Raw genomic sequence first — 15,062 nt, forward strand, 5'->3', positions numbered from 1 at the left:
ATTTTAAAATAGAGGGCAAGTCTTGAGTGAATGCACTTGTAAAGTGTATGTGTGACTGTATGGATCCACGGGCATGGGGGTCGGCACCGGGGGATTTCCAGTTCCCTCTGCTGTAACCTCCCGGTGCACAGCGAGCTCTGGGGCCGCGGGGCTGCCTGAGTTTGGGCAGAAGAATAGAACAAAATGCAACAGTCCAGCTCTGTAGCCCTAAAAATCAATTGGATTGCTGTGAAAATAGAGGAAAATTGCTCTTTGTCCAGAATGTGTCGGCAGGAAAGACTGGAAAAATAACTGACTGGCCTCAACATATAGAGGCAGGAATGAGATGCAGCAGTACTTGTATCAGCTGCACAAGAAGACTGAGCTTTGTGGAGGGACTAACTAATACTATCTTTCAGTTTACCGTGTTTAATAATTCCCCTTAGTGCTCTAATATATATATATATGTTTTTTTAAATTTCAGTAGGGCATAATTAGACTGGAAAAAGCAAGCAAAATAGCATGTAGGTAAACCCCTCCCTCCCACCCCATTCTTATCTGTTCTATTCTAAACATCTTTCTGTTCCGTCAGCGCCACTTGTCATGAAGATCTTCACCGCCATTCATCTTCCTCGTCATCACTGTCTCTCCGTGCGGGTGCTGAGGGGCTGCTTTGCCTGGAGAAGATGCGAGTGACACCTGCCGCTGTCACAGCTGCTGCACAGACACCGTGGGGCCCGGAGAGGGGAGGAAGAGACGGTGAGGACAAGGCTGATGAGCCGAAGGTACTGCAGAAGTTGCCACTGTTCCTTCAGGGCCCTCTCTGGACATGAGGAATAACTGGCCATATATATCTATCTGTAGCATGTAAGAGGGATTTTTTTGGGGTTGGTGTCTTCTGTTTGTGGGGTGTTTTTTTTTTTGGGGGGGGGCGGTGTTTGGTTTTGGTGGTGGTGTTTGGTGGTTTGGTTTGGTTTGGTTTTTAACCAGATGATGATTCTGAGCAGTGTGAGAAGCTGGGAAAGAAGTGGAAAGGAAAAAATAACCCACAAGAAAACACACCAACCAACCAACCAAAAACTCAGAAACCAAACTGTAAAAGCCACCTTTAGAATATAAATCCTTTCTTCTTGCAGTGAAACTGGTGCACTTGTGGTGGTTTGGTAGACTCACAAACACTGAGCTGAGAGCAGCAGCTACAGCTGTTTGGCAGCTGCTGCAGCTCCATCTCAGCTCCATCAGTTCGGTTCGTGGGACATGAGGCTCTGGTGGTGCTGCTCCCCTCACTCCGTCTGTCTGTCTGTGTCTGTAGGTGTTTGTACAATGGCCTTCGGTTTCCTCTTCCGTGGGAATCTTTCCTGAAGCGAAAAGGACCAAGACGTGAATGTCCAAGTGTTTCAGTGCCACCCACTTCTGCTGCTCCCAGGTGGGTCCGGTGGCAGCTGCCAGATGTGGTGGTGAGTACGGAGGTGTTGGCAGCGGGAGCTGCTGCCTCTGCGTGTGGCCGGGCCAAGGTGGCTGCACTTGAGTGCACAGAACCCACCAACAGTGCGAGCTGAGTGATTTCAGTGGTTAATCGTAATGCTATTGCGGCCTGAGCATAACAAAACAGAAATAGTCAGGCTTAAAACAATCAAAAAGAAAAAACAAAACAAAACCCCAAAGCAATATAGTGTTATTTTAGAATAAAAGCACATGTAGCTGAACTAATACTCCTGACGAGCAAGGACATGGATTTCTCTCCAGGCGTCCTGCAGTCCTGGAGGGAAGAAGTGACCTTATTTGCATTTTTCTTGTTGAATTGCTGTCGGGATTTCTGCAGCACAGCAAGAGAAAATTCCTCCGGGAGAACATGGAAATATCACAGCACTAACGCAATATCCTTCAACTAGCTTCCTTTTCTTCTGCCGTCCTTTGCCCCTCGCGCTGCCGCTCGGCACTCACCAGCACGGCCGCCCCTCTCCAGTGCAACACTCGCCCTTTCTCTTACAATACGTAGTGAAAGCAGCAGGCCATGAACACAGTCCGTAACACCCACCAACTAGCCAGTAAAAGATGGTTTCATTTTTCCTCTGTATTTGAGAAGCATCAAAGTTTCTCCTGCACCCATTTCCAGAACAATCTGCGATCTTCCCTCCCTCCCCAGCCTGTTCAGAGCCGCAGCGGCAGCTCAGATCTGCCCTCGCCGGCTGCGGGTCGGTCTGAGTGCTCCTTTCTGAGGTCGGCATGAGGAATTTGAAGTCTATGGTTTTAGACGCTTCTATCAGGAGCGTTTTCAATTCCAATCATGTTCTCTAAATTGCTTAGACAATTTCCCAGCATGATGTCCCGCTCCATTTTTGTAGTTAGATAACTGAATTCAGAGCACAGGCAGCTCCTCAGCAGCACAGACGCAGCTGTAGCGCAGGCGGCTGTGCAACTTGCTCAACATCTCTTACTTCAATGGCAGCTGATACAGAGAACCATGAGTTTTTCTGTAAAACATATCATGTTTGTTTAGTACAGGCCACTGTTCCAGCAGCCCATGGGCTTCAGCCGGGGGCAGCAGCTGTCACCTCTTCAGCTTCCTGAATAGCAGCTGCACATCCCAACCAAACTATAGAAATAGTGGTATGGATTAATTCCACACAAGTGTGATACAGCATTTCGATATTTAAAGGACATTTTACATATATACACACATATACACATTTATGTAACATTTAGCACTTGCTTCACAAAGAACAACACACGTTGGTTTTTGTCCAATGAAAGACTGCATAATTCTGAATTTAATGTATAATATAACCTTTATTCTTTTTCCTCTAAACTCTTGGAAACTTACATAACAATCGTGCTTTAATTATGACACCATTTATAGACATTTAAAATGCATCTTAATTTATAAATATTTTACATTTGGTCCATAGAACAGGTTGCAATTTACTAAATAATACTGTACTCTTTTAAACAGGCTCTGTATATACTTTTGAATATGTATATATTACATATATATTTTTTTATATAGAGATAGATTTGCTTGGTGTTCAGATATTTCCTTATTGCAAAAAGCATATATGATCATACAATAATCTTTTTTTTTAGGGCAAGTACTACAAAAAAGATACAGCTATTCACAGTTTACACACAGTAGTTCTACAACACTAGTTTGTGCTATGTGATACGTTTGTACAGCTTTTTGCTAAAGAGCAGGTCTGTCAAACATCTGTCATAAATTGTTTACAATCAAACATTAAATACTGCATTTTTCTTAGAACAACATGGGACTTGATTACATTAAACAATAAAGTTGGAATTGTTATTCTTAGTCTAATGAAATTCACAATTATAATGTGTATGTATCATGTATAATGTCTGCGTAGGATGTACGGTTTTCCTCTAAATCCCAAAGACTTACAGGACTTTTGCATTTCAGCTATAGCCATGTAGGATGTAGCTTAGATCTCATAGTATTTTACAATTGATCCATGTATGAAACAGTTTAGAATCTACCAAACATACTCTGAGATTTTTATGATGTAGTTTGAAATACATGTGTATTGTATATATATTATTTCTACAATAATGTGCTTGACATTCTGAGAATAATACCTTATTGCAAGAACGTTTGTCACCTTCAGACAAAAACAACAAAAAACCCAACATTCACAGTTAACATGTTTTTCACGTAGTAGTTCTACATAAATTGTGCTATCTAACATTGTACGTTGCACAAAAAGTTGCTGAAAAGCATGTTTCATTGCACAGTTCTGTCACAGTCATTTACAATCAAACATCAACTAACTGCATTTTCCATCATCCTTTGTGTCTGTCAAATAGCTGCCAAACGAGAAATCCCATCCGGGGCCAACCGCTGCATTTTCCACACAGGGAAGAAGCTCCGGCAGCCGAAGGGGCTTTCGAGCTGGGTGGCAAATGCAGCCTCGGCCCAGAGCGGAGATTTGGATAGATGATTGCAATAGCTTTTCCTCGTGCCTTCGTCACCACAAATCATATGTAAATCAAAATAAAACTGTTTCCAAAGTGCTAACGATTCGTATTTTTTAAGTTGCTTATTAAAAATGGTTAAAGGTCCTTGAACGAATTAAAAAGAACAGTTGTGAATTAAACCCTAAATTAGAATTTTTAAGCCATTGTTTTGGTTTCTAGTTTGGTGGCAATGCAATAATAGTAGAATAATAACAGCATAATAAAAGCTCAAGTATTCTGAGCTTGAATTGCAAATACTTTGTATTTCTTTTACTCCTGGGAATCTTTAAGAGCTCTTGGATATTACCTCTCGTTTTGCTAAAAACGTTAGAAGTCATATTTTTGCCTCTAACGTGTGTGAATCATGTAGTACTGACCCACAAAGATATGTTCTTTTGATAAAAAACCAGTATACTTATTTTTTAAAAGAAATTTATGATCTTATTTGAAAATGATCCTGAAAGGCCAAGTCCAGATGGCGTTTACAGCCACAAGGAGCCATAAAACTGAATTTACACCGGGACTGTTTGTAAAGGCTGCTGAGACTGCCGGGCATGCAGGAAGCCGCTTCCCCCTCGCCGGCCTTGGCTGAAGCAAATTTTAAGGGCAGACTTTTTCACTGGAAGTCATCTGTTTACAAAATACTCCATTCTCTTGTACAAAACAATTCCTAACTTAATTTTACTCCTGCAAAGTCAGAAATAACAGTCTTGGGATTCAGCCGTAAGAAATATTGATAATCATCTACTAAAAAAAAAATCAGCAGCACAAAACTTCAAATAGTCGTGCTAAAAGGTAGATTAAAAAGGTCTTGGCACATCAATTTACAAATTCAGAGATATGCGACTATTATTGTGAAAGGATAAAAACATTAACAGTCTGTGGATTGCCAGAGAACACAAAACACCGTCACCATCTGAGCTCGCGCAGTGGTCGGATCATACCCATGGCGATTCCATTACAGTGGAGATGACCTCTTTTCTTTTTTTTTTTTTTCTTTTTGTTTTTTTCTTTTTTTTTGCCACTAGAGGTAGGTAATTATATTCTCAGACATAAATTTGTGGTCATATTCAACCATATTTTTTTGTATTTCTGGAGTAGTATTGGTACTTTTACAATACAGATGTTTAGATGTAGGCTTCCTTGTTAGCAGAGTTGCTCTGTTGGGCCTGGTCTGGCCCGTTTTCGGGATGAGTGATGTCTTCACTTGGCTGAATCATGACTTGGATGCGCTGTTTAAAGAACAACAGTCAATGTGAGGCAGTAAGTCACATATACTACAACCCGTCTTAGCTGGGTTCTGCCCATGACATGGAGCTCAAAGACCACAAGCAAATGGTAGAAGCTGAGCATGGCTGGGGAACAGAGGAGAAGGGAGAGGAGAGAGAAGAAAAGAAAGAAGGGAAAGGAGAAGAAAAGAAAGAAGGGAGAGCCCAGTTTTGATCATTCAAGCCTGTGAGCGGTGTGGGCTCCTCCTATTATGTAATGATCGTGTGTCAATTCCTCCAAAAATTAGACCTTAATCCACAGCAAGGCTGAGATTAGTAACTTTTACTGTGGCCTTATACAACACTGTTCAAGCAGCAGCTACATTTTAGAGCAACAGTTCTGCATTTGCACACAAACATTTCCATAAGACCAAGCAAAATATATTAAAAACGTAGGCGCTAAGAACAGAGGGGAAAATGTTTTTTGGTAGACTGCTCTGAAGCATCACTGAGTCTTTTGAAATTTGCTGAAGACAAGTATTTGGATCAAAATCTGAACAATTCATGAGGCGTTGCTCGTCAATTCTGCTTAAGATCATCTGTCTCCTTGCAAAGATTGCTCTGTCAGCTGATTTGAGAATATTCCAGAAATTCTGACAAATTCCTTTAGACAATCTTTCACTCCCCCAGTCACAGAGGACAGAGACGTGTGTTTCTGTACTTGTGCTGAGGAAGTATCTGTTATGCACAGAATGAGATGATTGGCTGGAGAGGGAAAGCTGAGGATGCACCCAGATTAAAAAAAATTAAGTTTGGCAATAATTAATAAACAACATGCTTGTCAATAACCTCGTTAAACATTTCACACTCCTTTAGCAGCATTTCTCTTCAGACCTTAAAATGGATTTAAGCCACAGAATGCCTCTCTCACGTGGGAAGCGCCGTCTCCTTTGAACAGCTGGAATGAGTAATCGGGAGAGGCTAAGAGCACAGTGCTGCGAGAAAAAGGCCTCTCATGTCCTTCATGCCATAACTGAAATGCCTTAAATAAAGACTAAAGGGAAGTGCAGCATAAGCATTACAAACACTCCCAGGATTTTACATGAACTTTCTCCCAGCTGCAGCTGCTGGCACTTGGAACAGGTGTAACGCAGCAAATAAAATCTCAGACAGTATCGCAGGACGATGCTAAATAGGGTCACTGTGAGCAGGCACGTGGAAACCAAGAATGATGTGGGCTTAGTCCTAAGAGTTGATTGCCATTCCTTAGAGCAGTGCCTCACTTGATCCACGACAGTACATCTTGCATTAATAAGGAGAAATGTACATATTTTGTAAACCGCTACTTTGTTTTCTAGGTGTAAAGAGCTGGGATGCAAACTTCTGGAACTGTCAAAGCCCACAGGAAAGGACCACATTCGATGCAGTGAATTATGTTTAACAACAGATGGTACCAGACGCTGTCTTGTCTTTTCTCTGGTACTTGTTTTTGTGGTTTTGAGCTCAATGAAAAATAACTGTTCTAAGCAAGTAAGGCCACAGGAAAGATATCGTAGAAAGTAACTGCCTGGTAATCTTTTATCAGTGTGCACAGGTCTCACAAGATGAAATCATGCACTCAGGGAAAAAAGGGAGACTTACCTGTTTTAAGGAGCCTTTCAGGGTTAGAAACATGTAAGCCATATATCCTGGTATCAGCACCATAGAAGACAAAGCCATGAACCAGCCAACTCCTTGGCCCCATTTTGGGAAAACATAAGTTCCCATCGTGAGGGGAGTCATTTGGACGGCACTGAAGATAAATACTCCCTGCAAAATACAGTGGAAAAGAAGATTTGAATGAGATTTCCTGAATCTTCCATGTTCTAGGGTTTTTCTGGACTGACTTGGAGCTCAAGCCGCCTTTACACCTAGCCAAGGAGAAAATGGTCCTTTGGTCCCTGGTGATGGCCACCGGGCACTGGCTTGTGGATGGAACCGGCCGGTCTTCCAGGTGGAGGTGGCAGCAAACAGGCACATGTCAGCCCCTGTGCTGCTCACAGCCCCACTGGCTTCACCTCCAGCCTGGGAATCTGCAAATCACGGTCATTCTGAAATTGGGAAGTTTGTTTGTTTCCACTAACTTTCCTATTGGAATAACAGTATTGGTCCAGCTCTACTGTACCAGTCAGCAACAGGCTGCTGGAGGCTCGCAATAAGAAATGTTCTTTCAAGCCTGGCTCTGCACTGACCTCTCTATCGCCACCTAAGAGTGCTCGGCCCAGAGGCTTTGACGTTGTTCAGGTCCTCTGATGAAATGTGTGATGGAAAACGAGGGCAGTCAGCATAGAACCTGCAGTTCAGGAACATTTCTCTGTATAACAGAACTTACGAAACTCAAAAAACATTTTGAATTTTTCAATAACAGGAGACGAGGAGATAGCTTCCCAAGAAGCTTCTTAGCAAAATTAATGTTTCCAGTTAACACTATATTTTCCCATACATAACCTGCATCTCAGATTATCCAGTGTGCTGGTACAGGGAATGCCCTGGTACTAGTAGAGTCCTCAGAGAACCTGCACAAAACCAGAGGGAAGGGACTATTGGGGAAGCTGGGGGTCCTGGGGAATAATACCTGCGTACACGTGTACTGTACCACTGAGCAGCAGCACTTGGGGACTGCTTTTTGGGTTGTTTTCGAAGAAAGGACCTGCAAACACAGTATTTTTCCTTTAAGTTCCCAAGGAAGACCTCCATCCCAGCCTGCTTCAAATGTCTAAACCAGGGAAAGCTGCTCAGCTGAACCAGCAAAGGCGGCAGCTCATTCTGATCCGCAGTTCAGGCCTCGTGCAGAACATGTTCCCAGAGAGGAGAACGTGGTGCGGTGGATTTTATCGGCACATCACTGCCACCTGTGAACTTGCACTGGACAACTAATTCTGTTGAAGACTTTACAAGACAGGAGAAATCTGGTAAGTTGTACCAACAACGCTGGGCATCCTCTTACTGTACCACTGAAACAACCAAAATGCATTTTTGTGCCTTCCTCAACACTCTTTTTCAAAAAATGGAAGCCGCCTTCCTCTGGGTAGAGAAGAATCAAGGAACTCTCAGTATAACACATTTTTGCACCTCTCTTTAGTGCTTTTTGTTTGCTTTTCTATGGCCTTGGGCTGCCTATGTGGGAATATCAGAGACCTATCAGCGACTGAGAAGTATTGTGTCATGTGTAGTAGTAGAGTTTTTTTATATTGCCTCTGGGTTTTACTACACTATGTGTAGTAAATCTGCATTTCTTTGCTTATTATTTCAAAAAGTACTCTATGGGCTTAACTGGATCAAAAGTTTAAAATCGGGAAAAGACTACACACTGTGTTTGCAGTGCACAAAATCCTTGCAAGGTTTGCCAGAAAAAAACAGTAGCAACACAGTACAAACTGGGTAATATATTCCACAGAATCCCATGAGAGAAGAACATCAGTTTATAATCAGTTGATAATGCTAGTGTGTTACCAGAATAGTGCCTGTGAAGGAATTCAGGTTACAAAGTGTGGCCATTCTTGTGTATATGGAAAATTTGGACTTCCGAGATTGCTACATTTTATCTGAGAATACAACAGATGGTCAAAATTTGTTTCTCACAGTTTTCTATCTCTGCCAATCAAACTCTTGACAAGTTACCATTTCCAGAGGACTAACACAAATCACAAAATTGCACAGGACTTCTTTTCTTAGGGCACAGGCTCCCTCCAATGACACTGGGTTGTGCCTATTGCCTTCAATGGCATTGCTCAAATCCTTAACTCTGACCTCATTCCTTTTTTAAGGTGAACCTGCAGGGGTGGAAATGACAATTTACATGCTTTGAATCATATAAGAAAAGTTTGTTCCTTACTGCCACAATGATAGGAGTGAAAAATGACCAGCAGAGTTTCCACCAGATGCAGGGTCTGTATCCCACCATCTCTTGGATGTTGTCATAAAATCTATTAACACCTAAATATAGAAATAAGAAACAATATAGAAACATATCACATAATTGATTCAATTGAAAGTGGCTTTGAGAGACACCATCATAAATGATAAGCTATATCTGGAAGTTCTGTACAGACCCCAGGATAACTTTTCACCTCTTTGAATGGGAAAGAAATGTGCAAACTTAGAAGCACCAAGAATCCTTTGTTCTTGATATTCCACATTATAATTAATTAGCGACCAGCAAACTGGTTCCCATGCACAGGCTGAAGAAGTCTGTACATCTGAAGGTCAGATGTGATAAATTGCCCTTGCTTAATTTCAATTCTAACTGTTATTAGAATGAGAGATTTAGAATTATATTTTACAAATTAAATTAAATTAATAAATTCCTCCTAGCATTAACCAGCTTCACTCTGTGTGGATATATGCACACCACCATAAACTGCATATGAAATCAAAGAGTAGCCCTTCTGCTTCTGCTGTTACCTACCAGCACTCCATCAGCTCCTAAAAGGTATGTCTATCATATTATTTATAACTTTGCGTTTTTCTTCGTTTTTTTTTAGCTAGTGTATTTTTCCATTTGCTGGATTCATGTGCAGCATCAGTCCCCTACACAATGCTGTTCCGTCTCTTAAGCCCATCAAAAGACAGCAGAAAGACTTCCGTTATCTAGTGCTGAATCAGTTTTGTAATCATGGGAGCAGGTCCTTGGTCTTGCTAACACAGAACTAAGGTCAAATTCACACATACTCTGGGGCAAGCATACGATACACCTTCATTACTCTTTATATCCAGAGCCTATCAGGCCAGATTTCTGAATATTTTAGGGAAGTTATGCCAGATATAACTGACCAAGGAGCCTGTACGATCCTAGAGTGACAGTCATTTCTGGAAACATAACAAAGTCCAAAGACCCAAGTCATTGTGTTGAGAAGAGCAGCACCTAACACCTCTGAAGATCCAGGCTTTCCAAGGAAGGGGGTGGGAACAAAAAGAGGGAGACATCACCTATTTAGTGTTCCTGAAATGTGTTTATAGCGGGTGTTTTAAAGAGGCAGAAGTACCTTCCACAAGCCAAATCCGAGTACTCAATGGAATTATGTGCACATAAAACAAGGCCAGTTTCAGTTCCGCTCTCGGCATGGGCACAGACAAAAGAACAGATCAGCAGATTATGTATCCTTATGATGTGTAAAACTTATGGAAAAAGTAAAAAAATATTGTTTACCATAGCACCAGGATATCGAGATGCACTCAAAGAATACGAGGAACAAGAGACTCATTCCACTGGCAGAGTAGTAGTCAAAAAGCTTGAACACATAGATTCCACCCTAAAACATACAAGAAGGAAGCGTTGAAATAAATAGTAAGGACTCCAATTTCAAGACAGATTAAAATGCAAGCTACAAACTAACAGTGGCAAACAGGTTAGGGACAAATTAATGTAAATTAATTAAAGTTGACAAGTTAAACTCTTACAACACTTGAGGTCAATACTGACAAAGATTAGATCACTGCTGGAGTTGAATTAATTGGTTTGACTTCACTTTATTCCTTTTTGTTCAATAATTCAATCTTTTCCCTCAAACAATTAGCAATGTCGTAGATCATGGGAAGCAATGGAGAACATCCCCAGCTACTGCCTCTGGGACTGTGAGACAGGCTGCAGAGATGTGTATTTTCTTGTCACCTGAACCATGAAGAAGGACAAACTGCATCTGTGGACTACAGGCATTTTACACTTAATGTCTGCTGCCTGAAGGCTTTAAATACTGCTGATGATAGATCCCGGCCACTTCAGTGGTTTGCAACGGCTCCTGGTTGGAGCAGGGACAGGGAGAAAGACAGACATTGTATGCCAGACACAAGATCACGTTCTTCTGCAGCACATACCTGAGTAATATTGGACAGCCCTATCAGATAGGAGACAATGCACACGACAGCAATGAAGATTTCTCTGCGATTGCGCAGCAACTTCGGAAACTCGTCCACCAAAGCTGTTATGAATCCTTCCACAGTGCAAAACTGCAAGTAAGGTCAGAAGTAAACCATGACACGATGCGCTCCAACAGCAGGGTTACATTTAGGAGAGGAGTTTTCAATAGTACTCATCACTGGCCTAAGGCTGCATGCATGAAACGATAAATGAAAATTCACTTGACTTGAGTGGAAGCAGTGCTGCTGAAGGTCCTTGTTTCTGTGCAAAGAGGTTTCCAGCTAGAAAAACACTCAGCATCCCAAACTATGAACTACAGCATGCGCTTTATGAACGTAAAGTGCTTGTTCTTGTGACAGAAGATGATCAACCTACAGTTGAAGGCTTCGACCCCCAGATCCTTAAAAAACTTACACTTCTTTCTGTGATTTACTCACATACAGGAAAGCCAATAGACACAAAAAGTCTAATTAGCTTAGTGCTTCAAGATGAAGGTTAAAGACATGAGACTGAGTCTCATACATAATGTTAATAAATAAAATACTTTTTGTATCCCCAGAAAAGGCTTTAGCTGGGGATGTGGTCCTCCAAACAGAAAGCAAGGCCATACTTCAGAGTTTTTCTGTATGTATATATTCAAATTAAATGTTATCATTATGATGGCTGAAATAATGAAAACCAGAGTGTATGTAAAATCTTATTAAATTCCAGCAGTGCAATCAGAATTTAACCAATAGCTACAGTTCCTATAAATTCTAGCATATGAAATGTTTCACTGATGGACAGAAAATGAAGAAAGCATGACAGCCTGTAGATATATATTCTTTTTAATAATATTAGACTACTTTCCTCAGCTGTTAGTTGCCTAGAGACAAGTTCTTTCAAGAATATTTTTGACCCAATTAATTTCACAGTAGTTTCCCCCTAGACTGAGCAATAGGTTCTAATGTCAAGCCTGAAGCTTATTGAAAACAAAGATGCAGAAAATACATATTTTCACCTTCCTTTCATGTTCCAGGATAAAATGCCCTCTTGGTCTCTTTGTATTTTGGTTTCCAGGCTGAAGTCAGCTTGGATTTATAGAAAAAGATGGATTTAATCTACTGAAAGACTAGCACGGCACTAAGCGAGTAGTTCTGCTGTTCCTTGATGTGGTGAAGACTGTGCCAGTACCTGTCAGGTGTTGGTTTGACACATCTGCCGCTAATCGGCCTCTTGCAAATGAGCAAACATTTCAGCGGGGACATCCTGACAAAGGCCTCAGAGGACGCTTTGCAAAACAAGGCAGGCTGCTTTCCTTAGTGCTTACCATACATTTGCTACCTGCTGAAAAATTACTACTGATGAATGAATGCTTTTGTTGGACATAGTCCTTTGTAGCATGTGAAGTGCTTCGCTTGTTTTATGTGCTTTTTTGTTGATTGTGCAATAAACTTCTTTTAAAGATTGCATTGACTTAATTATTTAATCTAGACAGTAACCCTGAAGAATATCTTATTTGGATTTGCAAAACCTCTAGGTTGCACCCTTCCATTGATTTCCACTTGTCAGATCCCATCTATAACACTTAGCCAAGGCCTGAACCAAACAAGTCTTGATCTTTAGCACTGGAAAGTGATTTCAGAACATGCTAAGATGCAGAACGTCCTCAGTAATGAGCCTGTTCCCTCCTGAATTTGCTCCTGACATTCATATGCTTAAAATGAAATGTGTGCTGCATGTTTTTTGTTATAAGGGGTAAATTCTGAAGTCACCTTTCAGGAATATTTGTGGCATCTACATCTTGTAGATATCCCAGTGTCTTCCACATTGACAACCATTGCAAAGCTATTTTTAATATTGTGATTGAATGGTTAAGATTTCAAAGAAAGTTCCTTTTGCCTGCAGAATAAATTCTCTGCACATTTTGTATATGCTTCCAATAGTTCATTAAAAGGACAAAGTGTCTTAGTATCAGTTTTTGACTTCCTAGGCTCCCTGAACCTCTTAGTCTTTCCTTTCCTCTTACTATATATCTGATTATTCCTGAAACCATTCTGCACCACTTCCTGCTGGCAGTGCAGAATGCACAGAGAGGGGCCAACCTTGTACTGTACACTTGCAGAAAATTAGTCTTCATTATGAATTTTTACAGCAGTTTTACCTGACTGTCGATTCCAAGCATAAGCAACATGGAGAAGAACAGTATTGCCCACAAAGGAGAAATTGGTAACTGTGTCACTGCTTCTGGATACGCTAGAAACGCCAGTCCAGGGCCTGGGGGGAGAAACGGGAGAGAAAATGTCAGTTTGACTGATGGGGTGTTGTGATTATTTGCTCCTGTTGATGCACAGGGTTTAGGTTTATTTGAATGACTCAGCCAAGGATGCAGCATCTGAGCAGAGATCTCAGCTTCATCAGTGTTCATTGACCAAGTCAGCGCATCGATCTTGCTTTAAAAATGAACCAAACCAAATAGTAGAAAAAAACACCCCAAAACTAACGAACCAAGGAAAATACTGGATGCAGTTCAGAAACTGCTCCTTAGAGACCCCTTTGTGTAGCAACAACAGGGACTGTTCTCCTGGGCTAAGGTTGCATCCTCTCCCTCTGTAGCCGTTACTGATAGCTGTCATTGCTTTGCACACAATCGAGAAACAAAGCTCAGAATTGGAGAACCTTTCCAGCATTAACAGTATTCCCATTTGCTATCCCATTCCATGAATTATCTCGTAATACACATTTTATTTTAATAAGCTACATAGCTGTAAACAGGCAAACCTTTTCATTTGTGTTCTTGCTAAATGCTGACGGGGTGCACAGTGTTAGGAGGAGGATAGAAATTCCTATTAAAAAAGGAGCTCTTTTCATTGTCATGGCATAGCTGGAAACCAGCTGATGTCAGGTTAAGAGTGAAACTTGTAGCAAACTAAATAATCAGGGAAATAAAATTAGTGTGCCTCACCTAAGGGGGTATCCGATTTTCCAGAGCTCATTAAAAGTCAGTCTGTCTGTGCTAACTGGCTGGACACATACCGCTTTCACACCAGTGGAGCAAGGATTGGCATTAGACACCTGAATTGTCCAAGTAAATGAAATGCAGATCTTGAAACAACTATTTGCTGGCAGCAGCAGCAATGATTGGAATGCTTTCCAAATGGCAGTAGTAAAAGCAAAATAAAAAACATAACTATGTTCTTAATTTTACTCTGTTACACATTCTACCAAAATGCAGACAGCTTTTAATGACATTATTTGTTTTACAAAGCTGTATAAAAGGTCGCAAAACAACATGCCTCAGGGCGCTAAAAACAGCATCAGTTTCTGAGTTTGCTCAGAGAAATAGAAGCCTTAATTAAAAGCTTCCATTTCTTTTGCAATTGGTGGCCATAGGAGGTCATATGCATCTTTCAAAAGCCTATTATCCTAGGTACCTTAGAATGCATTTAGGAGCTTAATATGATATAAAAATATGAGTTTGTTTGCAGGTGTAGTCTTTATATAGTTACATCTGTATCAAATACATAAATCCAAGAAGCTTATTTCACACACCACTGACTTTCCAGAGCATTTTTTGAGAACAGTGTATGCCATTTCATTTTTTTTCCTCATTTCTTTGTACGTGTAGTTTCTTGAAGATTATTTTTAGGGTTTAAATTATCTGCTTTTCTAACCAGGGGAATATTTCATCAATGGGATGTGTTTGCTAGTACAGTAAGACATATTTTGTCCACCAGCGACTTCCAACCAAGCTTTCAGTTATCAGATCCCTCCCTGTGGCCAGAACTGCTAAATGAGGATCTGGTGCACCAGCTGGGTCAGGGCAGCCATCTGCTCTGCTGCGGGAAGCGTTTTCGGCTGGAAGACAGACAAGGAACTGCACACAACAGCAGAATCCTGCCACGGACGCCTCACTGCCCTGCGTAAAACGACTTTCATCACAGCTGTAGGTCTGAACAGGTGAGAAATGGATCTGTCTCAAAGGGCTTAACCTCAAGAAACAGTAATAGGAATTTCAAACTCTAACTGAA

At 41.1% G+C, this 15,062-nt stretch overlaps 2 protein-coding genes across 10 annotated transcripts in view; one reads left to right on the forward strand and one right to left on the reverse strand.

Moving 5' to 3' along the window:
- LOC135580444 (uncharacterized) overlaps nucleotides 1–12,501 on the forward strand; it is a 102,410-nt gene extending 89,909 nt beyond the window's left edge. For 4 of the 8 annotated variants that reach the window (XR_010475007.1, XM_065074976.1, XM_065074977.1 and 1 more), the window contains 2 exons: nucleotides 572–764; nucleotides 1,292–12,501. Coding sequence is in view for 4 of the 8 variants with exons in the window: in XM_065074976.1 (XP_064931048.1) it covers nucleotides 572–764; nucleotides 1,292–1,363 (265 nt within the window). In the remaining 4 variants the exon portion in view is untranslated. Of the gene's footprint in view, nucleotides 1–571 lie in introns of all 8 variants that reach the window. The other 4 variants (XR_010475006.1, XR_010475005.1, XM_065074978.1 and 1 more) reach the window with 3 other exon arrangements.
- Nucleotides 2,750–15,062, reverse strand: part of SLC6A1 (solute carrier family 6 member 1) — a 111,504-nt gene continuing 99,191 nt past the window's right edge. For both annotated transcript variants that reach the window (XM_065074975.1, XM_065074974.1), the window contains 6 exons: nucleotides 13,196–13,308; nucleotides 11,010–11,141; nucleotides 10,345–10,447; nucleotides 9,031–9,131; nucleotides 6,798–6,965; nucleotides 2,750–5,180 (listed from right to left, as the gene is read on the reverse strand). In XM_065074975.1, the coding sequence (XP_064931047.1) occupies nucleotides 5,076–5,180; nucleotides 6,798–6,965; nucleotides 9,031–9,131; nucleotides 10,345–10,447; nucleotides 11,010–11,141; nucleotides 13,196–13,308 (722 nt within the window). In that variant the 3' untranslated portion in view covers nucleotides 2,750–5,075. The remainder of the gene's footprint in view (nucleotides 5,181–6,797; nucleotides 6,966–9,030; nucleotides 9,132–10,344; nucleotides 10,448–11,009; nucleotides 11,142–13,195; nucleotides 13,309–15,062) is intronic.

This window comes from Columba livia, chromosome 10 (assembly GCF_036013475.1).
Source record: "Columba livia isolate bColLiv1 breed racing homer chromosome 10, bColLiv1.pat.W.v2, whole genome shotgun sequence".
In the NCBI taxonomy this organism is placed as follows: domain Eukaryota; kingdom Metazoa; phylum Chordata; class Aves; order Columbiformes; family Columbidae; genus Columba; species Columba livia.